The sequence below is a fragment of the Etheostoma spectabile genome, chromosome 13 (assembly GCF_008692095.1).
Source record: "Etheostoma spectabile isolate EspeVRDwgs_2016 chromosome 13, UIUC_Espe_1.0, whole genome shotgun sequence".
Lineage (NCBI taxonomy): Eukaryota > Metazoa > Chordata > Actinopteri > Perciformes > Percidae > Etheostoma > Etheostoma spectabile.
Window position 1 is genome coordinate 21037116 of NC_045745.1, and position 11790 is coordinate 21048905.

General features: G+C 42.9%; 1 protein-coding gene across 2 annotated transcripts in view; it reads left to right on the forward strand.

Annotated features, from left to right (window-relative positions):
- Positions 1 to 11790, forward strand: part of mntb (MAX network transcriptional repressor b) — a 15118-nt gene that overhangs the window by 1352 nt on the left and 1976 nt on the right. The window contains exons 2-6 of one of the 2 annotated variants that reach the window (XM_032534664.1): positions 2180 to 2771; positions 2857 to 2898; positions 3251 to 3371; positions 8575 to 8767; positions 9864 to 11790. The exon at positions 9864 to 11790 is cut by the window's right edge and continues 1976 nt beyond it. In XM_032534664.1, coding sequence (XP_032390555.1) covers positions 2180 to 2771; positions 2857 to 2898; positions 3251 to 3371; positions 8575 to 8767; positions 9864 to 10657 — 1742 coding nt within the window. In that variant the 3' untranslated portion in view covers positions 10658 to 11790. The remainder of the gene's footprint in view (positions 1 to 2179; positions 2772 to 2856; positions 2899 to 3250; positions 3372 to 8574; positions 8768 to 9863) is intronic. The other variant, XM_032534665.1, reaches the window with a different exon arrangement.

Consider the following 11790-nt stretch of genomic DNA (forward strand, 5'->3'; position numbering starts at 1 on the left):
ACCCCGCCTCCCTCTCTTGGATACACACCTACGCGCACACATACACACGCACTCCTCGCCCCGCCCTTCCCATTCAGGCCACGGGCAGTGGCGGGTCAGAGAGAGAGACAGGGGTGTAAGTAGGGCAACCTCCCTGCAGTCTCTCTTAATGCAGAAGTTATGTCATTTTACGTTCGCGTGTGCTTGAAATTTGAAGCATGGTGTGTACATGGATTGTACTACAAAAGCTACCAGAACAATTTGGGATACACCAACCAATATCTCAGAACAGTCTCAGCTGATATCAACTTCTGTCTTATGTATGTTACATGTTTTACTTCTGCTGTTTGACCCCTGTGTGGAATTTAATTTTTTGTTTTATCAGCAAACAAAGACTCAAAACTATTAAAGAAGGTGTTTTTCTACTGCATTTTGCTCCTAAAGAACACCAGTGCATCTGTTAAACTAGGGCTGAGCAATATGGTTATTATATCACACACATTTCTAAAATGGATGTATATCACCATATGGCACAAAATCTAAAGCAATGAACAATGTGTGTCTGTTATACTTGAGTGGAGACCAAACTGTACTTTTTAACATCTTTTTTTATCTTTTTAAAACTTGAATATCTATTTTAGTTTCTGTTTCAGAAACTGGATAAAATAAATAGGTGGAATGATACAAATAGGGCTGCTACTAATTATTATTTTCTCAATTCAATTAAAGCGTTTTCTGTAAAACGACAGAAAACAGTGAAGTATGTTTATCACAGCCCATAATGAGTTGTCAAATGGCTTTTTTTTTTAAAACAGCCCAAAAACATTCAACTGGCCATCAGACATGACACACGTCCTCATTGGGGAATCTGAAACCACAGAATGACCATGAAAATGTTGCAATTTATGTTTTTGGTTGAGTTAATCCACTAATCGTTTGTGTTGGAGATACCATGATGCTATCCCATGTAGACGTGTCCAAGTGTAATGCTCACAAAGTAGGGAGTTGTGAGTTTGCCACTGCTCAGCTGCAGTTAGAAGAGATGGGAACACATGTATAATCAAGGAATACCATTGTTACTCTGTGGTAGCCCTATTATTAGACTCTGGATTGTTGTCAAATCCCACACATTAAAAAAGATAAAACGATTCCCTTAGTGCAGATAATTAGTTTTGTTTTACATATTTAACTGTGCTGTTTCATGAAAAGAATAGATGAAAGTGTTACTTAATAGGCAGCCTGTTATGTGGTGTTTCTATTTTCTTTTTATAATGGGGGATGGCTGAGGTGTGTGTTGGCATGCAAGTTTGAGGAATCCCTGGGATCTTCTGTTTCTAATCTTGCTGTTTCCATGGTAATGGAGGACTTTCCACATTGCTTTGAGTCTGCCTGTTACAGTGCGCAATAACTACTCACTCATGTCATTGTGTGTGTGTGTGTGTGTGTGTGTGTGTGCGTGCACATCTGCATATTAAACACGAGCTCAGTAACATTCCCGTCCTACTATCTGATTGGCTTTTTCTTTGCAAATTTAACAATTTATTTATACATTGTCTAGTTGACCCAGCAGTGGCTTGTTGACAACAGTCCTCTGCTGCTGGTCAGACGGCCTGAACCCATCATGCTTGTCGCTGGAACGGTCCAATCACAGCGCAGACAGAGGGGGGGTTCTCTCCAGTCAGGAAACGGATGCAGATGTGATTTCTCGGATTAATTTCCCCCCCCCCCCCCCCCCCCCCTCTCCACGATCTCACTCCCTGATTACATCATTCTTTGTGTGTGTTTGTGTACCTGTAATGTTGAGATGTTCACTAGATGAACAAAGTGACGTACACCGTGTGTGTGTGTGTGTGTGTGTGTGTGTGTGTGTGTGTGTGTGTGTGTGTGTGTGTGTGTGTGTGTGTGTGTGTGTGTGTGTGTGTGTGTGTGTTTGTGTGTGTGTGTGTGTGTGTGTGTGTGTGTGTGTGTGTGTGTGTGTCAATGTTGTCACATACTGTATAGTAGGGCATGAAAGCCAGATTTAACCACTAAAAATAGTCAACCATCAAGTTTTTCTTAAATCTGACCCATGGGCAGATTGTCTCAGTGTTTAATGTACAATCGACTCTCCCATTTGTCTCCACTCTTATCTTCTGTCCTTCTAACTTTTTTGTTGGCTTCCATTATTTTTCCATTACTGGTCTTCTTTATCTGCCTACAGAGGAGGAGCAGCGCAGAGAGAAGGAGCTTATCAATAGGGAGGCGGAGTCGAGGCGTGTGGAACTTGTGACCTCATTGTCTCAACCAATCAGAGCCAACCATGTCACTTGGGGCGATGACACTCACTGTCAACAGCTGCATCATCCTCTTGCACCTCCGCCCCCTTCACTCCAACCTCCTCAAGTCCCCATTACTGTCATCCCAATGGTCCCAGTTGTCACTGCGACACCCTCTGTACCGCCCCTCCCGCTTACAACGCAGATTGCTGCAGCAGCAACATCGCTCAATGGCTCACCACCAGCTAAGAACGCTTCCTCCCCTCCGCAGCAGCAGCAGCAGCAGCAGCAGCAGCTGGCCTCTCCTCACCTGCTGTGCGCCTCCCAGATCAAATTAGAAAGTAGTCCGGAGCTGATTAGTGCAAAGCCCACCCAATCACAGCCTCAGGTTCAGATTCAGTACTCAACCTCCATCAGCACTAATGGCTCTCAACATGCACTGGTTCACCATCAAGCTCCACCTTCATCTCAGCTTCGGCCTAATGGAGTAACGATGGAGGACCTGAGGGCGATGGAAGGGAAGAGGAGGCCAGGAGGGTGCGTGTGCGTGGTTGTGGTTACAGTTGATATAAAGTGTAGATGAGTTTTTGGTCGTATTTGATCATTTATTTTGTGTTTCCAGAGCGGGGACCAGAGAGGTGCATAATAAACTGGAGAAGAACAGGTTAGTCATAATAAACTTCTTGTTGTTCTTCTGGTTGTAGTTGGTGTCAATATAAATAAAGAAAGCAGCACTGTTTTTAGCATAAGCACCACACACAAAGTTTTTTTTTTTTTTTTTTAGTGTTAATCACTTTTTTTGTGAAAGAGTTTCATCAGGCCAGAGGTCATGGCATTTCCTCAACCTTTACAAAACCATTAAATCCTTCTTAAGCATGCAAAATTGGAGCCATGAGGTCTCTTTAAAAGACCACAACTTGGTTAACCTTTCAAGGTAAATGGTGAATATTCTCCAAGACCGAAAGCTAATGACAAACCATATCAAAAGTGTGACCCTTTCTCGTTTCTGACTCTTGGCCCTTCAGGCGAGCGCACCTCAAAGAGTGTTTTGAGACGCTGAAGAAGAACGTTCCAAATGTTGACGAGAAGAAAACCTCCAACCTCAGTGTTCTCCGCAGCGCTTTGCGTTACATACAGGTAGAGTTTACATACATTTTCTCAGCTATAAGTCTTAACATACTTGTGCGGCCCAACACAGTATTTTGGGTACTCGCTTTTTGTTTTTTGATCTTCTTGTTTTCATCTTTCTCCGGTATGGAATTGATTGGTTCAGCTCTGGGAACAGCGCAGGCTTTGGTCCAGTAGAATTGATATACAATTTGTTAGCCATTTAGCCCTTTTGTGTTAGGATGTCCCTTTCACTATGATATGGCAGCTGCCAAATATTGGTGAATCAGCCTATAAGAAAGTGGTGAATATATGTGTCTATACAATGTAATGATATATATTTTTTTACAACACAAAGTTAACTTTTTTTTGAGAACATTAGTTTTCATTTTAAGCATTTTGGTGAGATTCCTATCCAGGGGAAGTGTTGTGTAACTGGAGTCATGTGTCTCATCAATTAAATAACTAAATGATGAAGAAGTAACATTTTTCTGGGGAAGTATTTGTGGTTGTGTAGAGAAGTAACATTGCATTGCTGAGGGTGGTGTGGGGGGGAAGAGCCGTGTAGCCCAAAAAGCTCAGATTTTTTTTCTACTAAAGTAGATTTCTACAAAATGAAGTGCAGCCTGGAGCTAGACACAGTGCTTCCCTATTTGTGGAGTTGAAGCTTCATGATTTTGAGTTCAGTGGAATATGCGAGTGAGAGTCAGTAAAAAGGAGCTAAATTAGGCTGTCAGATGGACGAACTTGTTTAAAACTAGACTGGCTGCAAGCTCTTGGGCCAGCATTCAGGGAGCACAACAGGGATTTGAGGCAATCTTTGACATGAGATGACGATGGTGAGAAATCTGTTCGGCTCAGCCTACTTTAAGTAAGAAAATTACAGAGGACTGGTGGTCACTCTATTCGTAAGCCACAAAAACAAATGCACAAAATAAGTAAACATAATGGTGGTAGCTGCTAGGGCTGAAACAGTCAGTCATTAAATCAGTTGATGAAACAAATGTGACGACTAAGCATAAATGTCTGTGACAGCTACTCAAAAGTAAAGATGTACTGCTTCTCTCTTTTATATATTGAATATTTGAAATTTGAAGATGCTCCTTTGGGTTCTGGGAATTTATCAGTTTTTTCTCTCCATTAATCAACAGCAAAATCAACAAAATAATCACTTGTTGCTGTCCTAGTAGCCACACAGCTACCGGTAAATACTTACAGCATTTCCGTTAGCCTACTCTGTTGTGCAGACTGGTTAACATGGCAATATATACACTATTAAAAGGAATCTATTTTCTATATCAAGATATCATCAAATCATGTAAAACCTAAACTGAGATGGCTTTTTGTTGTTGTGGTAAAATAAAATGAACTTGGGATCTTTCATTTAGACAGCAGACATTTGAAAAATATTAACACAATTTATATCAGCATAATATGGTTCTACTGAAAGGCTATAACAATAATGTTACATTATTTTCCAATTTACCAAGGTAACGTTACACAGCTCCACTGCTTAGAAACTATACCTGAATGTTTAACCGCTACTCTGCATATTTCTCCACCTTCTCTAAACTATAATATATTCAGTAGGTTTTATAAACCCAATCATATTTGCAGGTAGAAAACCCCCGCGTCCTGTTCATACAATTCACAGGGTTAGTCTAACACGGACAAGGAGCAGCTACTCATTTTATGCCCTCTCTCTTGTATTTCCATTTTAATCTTCACTTTTTTGGTTACCCCAGTAGGACAGGAAACTATCATCTCATTCATCTAAAATGCATGTTTGAGCGTTTTATATTTCAACTCTTTCACTAAACTTAGGTTTGAGACCTAATTTAACTGTTAGGCCACAGACTAAACACAACACCACCCAAAGTAGCAGTTAGTCCGATCGGCTGTGAGATGTTGCTGTTCGTATCGCTATTAAGACGCTATTAAAGCAACGCATTACAGAAAAAAAGCAGAACAGGAATGTCAGAAAAGTCAGACCATCGTGTTTGACTCCATATCTTTATGTGTTACAGTTACGGCTGAAAATGACAACAAAAATAAATGTTTTTCTTGTTAAAGATTATTTTTTGGGCATTTTAGGCCTTTATTTCCAGAGAGGGGGAATGACATGCAGCAAAGGGCCAACGGTCAGAGTCAAACCCGCAGCCGCTGCGTCGAGGAGTAAACCTGTACATGCGTGCGCCTGCTCGACAAACTGAGCTAACCTCGCCACAAAAATAAACCAGTTTGCTCTATTTCTCATATCTCCACTATTCCAATCAACTGTCATTTGTCTACCTGGACTTTTGTGCTAGTGTGACGTCATGGGGAGTGAATCACCCCCTCCCCCCCATCTCTCTCGGTAGTTTCTCTCCCTGAGCCATGTGAGATCTGAGCACATGGCTAGTACCATGTGGGGAATGACATGCAGCAAAGGGGCGCAGGTTGGAGTTCAACCCGCAGCCGTGGAGGAGTTAATGTGCGCCTGCTCTCCCAACTGAGATAACCTGGCCACATTTACTTTGTCTTTTAACCCCCGTCTTTCTCCACCTCTTCTCTTCCTCTCTGTCAGTCTCATCCTGCGTCTCTCTGCTGTCCTATTGGTATCCATAGCAACAGCTGGCAGGTGGCCAGGTGTGTGTGTGTGTGTGTGTGTGTGTGTGTGTGTGTGTGTGTGTGTGTGTGTGTGTGTGTGTGTGTGTGTGTGTGTGTGTGTGTGTGTGTGTGTGTGTGCTAAACCTATCAAATTCTGGTTATATTGGTCTTTATGTCAATAGTAATGGATGATGGAGCACCAATGAGCTTTTTGGATTTCTTTCATTCCTATCACAGACTTTTCTGCCTTGTCTTATATCAGCCAATTAAAGATCACATGTGAGATTATGGCAAAGAGGAAGGATAAAGGATGCATAGATGAAGCGGAGGAGGAGGGGGGGGGGGAAGGGTGTCGAGGGAGCGATGGATGCAGGAGTAGAAGGAGAGGGGGTGTGGGATGGAAAGTGTAGAGGAGGAGGGGTTGGGTTTGGGAGTGATCTGAAGCACATACCGGCAACCATCCAGTCGCATCGCCCCTTATGTGTAATTACCTCCATGCTTTACCCAATTAGATAGCTCCTTATGTTTTTTATAAACTGCTGCTCAAGCAGCCAAATCCTCACGGATGAGGTTGCCAAGGAAACTGCTATGGGTGACAGATGTTTCCTTGGTGATTTGGTGCAGGCCTAATGGTGTCTGGGTATGAAGACCTTGTAGTTATGGTCACAGATGCATTTGTAGTTCCTCTGTGGCCAACTTGAGCTAAGAAATGTCTGTGTTTCAAATAATATCTGTCGTCTGTGTGACCGTATGTTGTCAGTAGTGTGATGCTCTGTCTTGGAAGTATTTAAGAGGGAGTATATTCAGTGATTGTGCATAAGCAACAGACATAAAATAGATAGTTGGCTCTGAAATAATAGATATGAAGCAGCTGGAATAACCTTTCTTGTAAAGACAGAAATTAACTTGATCTGATTTGCTGTCATTTCCAAATCCACTGCCTCTTCATGACCTGATAAGAGATGTCGAGTTGTTGTAAGATGACAAAGTTTACCAGGTCTGGACTGGTAGCTGTTGCATGTTGATGGGAGCTGGCCTGCGTGTGAGGCCGTGATGCCTGCAGAGGGTAAACGGCTTTGCTCACTGAAGTGAGTGTCCTGTAGTTGGATCATGTGTCTCCATGCTCTCATGTTATGCCCTCTCTCTTGTATTTCCATCCTTATCTTACTTTTTTTGGTTGCCCCAGTAGGACAGGAAACTGATTTATACTAGGTCCTTTTTCCAGAATTTATTCCGACTATTCAACAAGTCGGCTGGATATTTAGTTTCCAGTAATGTGATGACATAACCAGCTGCCAACAGCAAAAATTACAGCATTTGACTGGTTTTTGTTTGTGGTTTACCAGCATAATCCCTTAGCCCCTTTCTTTCCCACCTATCAACCCATTTTCCTCTTGTACCCCCCCCTTTTCCCCTCACTCCTCTCTAGTAATCTGTAAAGTGTCCTTAGCCTGTCATACTGTTTGGTGTTCCTGTGTCAGCTGACCCACCCAGAAACTAGGTCAAAGAGAGGGCATGGTGAGGCTGGAACAGCTCTATCTAGATCTTTCAGTTTAGTTTTCTTTCTTATTGTGTCTCCTGCTGTGTTTGTCTTCCTTGTTTCATTTGTAAATCTACAAACACGTGCAGCTCAGCACATGACAGTGTTGTGCTCAGAATTAATACTTTCATTCAGTCTTGTGTGACTGTAATGTTTAGGCCGCAGTAATCCATTGACATCAGAATTGTTGGGATGATCATGAACTGACTGAATGAATGATTGGTTTACTCCCACACTTACCCCGCTGTCTCAAAAAACAAGCATGATATCCAGGAAACGGGAGGAGCTTAAGTAAATGACACCGACAAAAGCAATGTGAACATGCTTGAATGTGCATGTGTACCTTCCTGTTTGTGTGTGAAACTGAGCGAGCATGGGGAACATTGTGTTTCAGGATTGTGCAAGTAGGGAGAAATGTGGGAGTGGCCAAGACTGCACAGAGAAAGAAAGTTGGTCTTAATTCCCTTTTCTGTTGCAATGCCACTTAAGTTCATGATTTAAAACCAATTCCAACTTCATAGCCTATACATAAGGTACATTCTAGTGGTGATAATGGCCTGAGACAGAACAGGTTCTTTGTTTCTGTTTTCTGCTGTTTTTAAAAGTACGTTTTATTTCCCCGTTTCCCTGTTTTATGATCTGCCCCGGTTTCCGTGGTAATCTGTGTCGCTGGAGTTAACTATTAATGCAAACTCACAATAACATTTAAACACTATCTTCATCAGTTTCATATTTACAAATTTCTAGTATTTCAGAAGGTATTCCTCTACTTCCTTCAAAAAGCTTTTATTGAAAACTTCTGCAAACTTGTCTAACAGCGGATAAACACAGAAGGAACAAACGACAACAAAGAATTATGGATCAGAACTACTTATCTGAATGAGGACAGTATTGTTAAAGAGAAACTCGGAGCAACCAAGGTTGACTATTGAGTGACTGTACTGATGAAAATAAATCCATGTTAATGGAAATCAAAATTATGCAGAATTTGCACGATAATGTTTCACAAATCCTTATACATTGATTGTGTATTAGAAGTAATATCCAGTGTTTTTAGATGTACTGTACTTTGATGTGTGCTGATGTCTTTGTCTCCCCTGGAAGACTCTGAAGCGTAAGGAGAAGGAATATGAACACGAGATGGAGCGTTTGGCCAGAGAGAAAATCGCAACGCAGCAGCGGCTGACCGAGCTGAAGAACGAGCTCAGCCAGTGCATGGATGTCATCGAGATCGACAGAGTCCTCCGACAAACTATGCAGCCCGAGGACGACCAGGCCTCCACGTCCACTGCCTCAGGTACAGGGATGAGATGCACCAACTCGCAGACATACATATACAGAATGCCTAGGTACTCTAGTTATGTGGAACTAATCACAAGAAGTGTAATAGCAGCTTTTTTAGTGCAAGGGTAGGCATGGGAGAGTAAGTCTTGGTTTGATAGTGTGAATTTCAATTTACCTTTTGACTGTGTCTCATCATATTTACATTTGTGTGTGTGTAGGTGTGGTTGGGGGGGGGTGGCTTGACATTAAAAAGTGGTGCAACGGTGTAAAAAGTAATTAACAGTGGTTTGGAGTGTGAGCTCGGTTGTCAAGCACTCAGCAGCTGGCCCCTGGTGATGAGAGGCGGAGCACACAGAGCAAAAGGCAGTTGTCTATCAATATTAATAAGCACATTTTCAACTCTGCTTTCTCAGCGTTAACCTGTTATGTGAGGGACGCAACTATTTATTTTTGGGGTGCGTACCAACTATGCAGGAGGTGGTGGTATGCAGTAAAAAGTGAGGGTACTCATGGACAACACAAATGGCATCTTACTTTTTGGGATTATCTTTTAAAATTTTACACACTTCAGATTTTCTTTTCCCAGACATTTTCAATTAACGATTTCAATTTCTGCCGCCAAGATGCTCCGCCATCGGTCACAGATCATGGGAAGTGAAACTTAAGTCTGTCATGAAGTGGTTGGATTTATTCACGCACTTTAAAAAATGCATATTTAAAAGTTTATTTCTTTTCACATTTTTATATACAGCATTATATGTTGATATGTGTATCATACTATGCTGTATATTAACTTAATGGGAGAAAACTGGTAGTTCTATGTAAAATCGGACATTGAGCACCCCCGTGTAGCCAAGATGGCGTGATCCTCATTTCATAAAGCTTCATGAACTGTGAGATTGGTAGTCGAATCAGGCTCCTTTTATCAAAGCATCAAATATGTGACGATTCGGGGTCACCCCTAGCGCGCACACACACACACACACACACACACACACACACACACACACACACACACACACACACACACACACACACACAGTTCATACGCATGGCACTGTTTCTTGGATTGTATCATGATGACTAACAATTTCCTCTCTGGTCTACAGAAGGAGAGGACAACTTTGAACAGGACATTGATGAGGATTTCCCTGCTCCTCCTGCACCCTTGTCCCTCCCCAAACCAACACCTCCCATTTTACAAGCCCAGCCACTCCTCACCTCTCACCTGTCAATCCAGCATGCCACCCTGCCTCTTTCTGGAGTCCTGACCACGCCCTCTGTTGCCCCTCAAGCCATTGCGCCTGCTCCGGCCCCAAGTCTGCTGCCCAACCATCCAATTCAGCCCCCTGCGATGCAGGTCCAGCCCACCGTCATCGCTCATGCCGCCGTCTCCCACCCTTCAGTCATCCAGGCTGTCAATCACGGCCTGCCAGCAAATCACAAGCACCTAATGCACATCGCCCCATCACCTTGCCCCATCTCCTCCATCCCTCAGCCAATCGCAGCAGCACCCGCTGCCGCCACTCACCAGTCGATAGCTGCCCAGCCAATCGGACACATCACCGTTCACCCGGTGGCTCACCTGGGAGGTCCGCTGTCATCCCATCTCCCAACTCTCTACCCCCAGGGCGTGTCTGTCTCCCAGCCCACCATGGTGGGCCACATCACTCACACCTTCACCCATCACCCCCTACCACACGTCCAGGCTAATCCTCAAGTTAACACTAATGGAGCCCAGGTGACCAGCGGAGCCGTGATCAGCCAGGGGAGCCCGTCGCTAGGTAAACCGACAGCTGTGCTGGCCCCCCACCCACAGCTGGTTGGACAGGCTGCTGTCCTCAACCCTGTCACCATGGTTACTGTTCCAACCTTTCCTGTCAGCACACTCAAACTTGCCTAAAAGAATAAAAAAGGGTGGGACTGATGGAAGTAAGTTAAAGGAGAGAAAGATTCAGAACCTCCTGGATGAGTTTTCACACTCCTATCAATAATCAATAGCAGAGAATCTCTGACAGACAAAATCAACTTTTTTGGACAACTTGTGATTAATATCTCCAGAGATATTTTGGTCAGAGCTCTGTTAGTTTGTGAACAATGACATTGAAGCAGAGTCCGTGGATCAGGCCATTGTTTGTGAAAATAAGACTGTGACATTTGTCTGCGCTGCAAAGACAGGAACTCTGTTTTACCTTCCTTCCTTGCCTTCTTCTTTCTTTCCTTTCTCCTCCCCTTCCTTTACAACCAAAAGCACTAACATAATAAGCTCAGTTCACACTCAGGCATCAAGGATTTACCTTAACTATTCATTCACTCATTGGGGAAAACGCTTGAGAGAGAGTTGTTTGTCGTTAGATTGTTGCCAAGGCAATATAGTATTTGTATTTATATCATGATGTCTCGTGGGACATATTGGTGGAATAATGTCACTGACGTGTTTGAGAGCAGGAGGAGGGAGCGCGCGAACTAACTAATCCAAATGAATTTCAGACAGGTGTGATCAAGTGGGAAGTAGAACCCATTGCATTGTCTTCTTAATTTCAGATGCAGTTGTTTACTTTTTGAAGTCAGGAACAGTAGTTTCCAGACAAGATAGTTACTGATTTATATTGCCTCTTAAAAAAATCCTTTTCTTTTGCCTCCGATCTTGCTTCATGAAGTTACTGTTAAACCCTCTCCATCTTCCTTCAAATGAAGGTTGCTCAGCACTGCACTTGGCACCAAACACCTTGCAAATAGTTTAACAAAAATAATGGACAGTGCAATAATAAAACCAGATCAAATGTGCAAGACATAAAGAAGGAAAAACAAACAACCTCATTGTCTTTGGTGTTACAGGTGTCCCATTCAACAGTGGAGTTATTTTATCCACCACCCCTTATGGCTTTCTTTTTGGAGGGCGAGGTTTGCTCAGACAGACTGTTTATACATACATCTGGTTTTACTGGCTCTGTGGAGAAGTCCAGAGACAACTTGACCTGTGCCTATTGGTCACTGGAGATTGTATTTTCTTTGTAGGAAGTTCTCCAAACTACA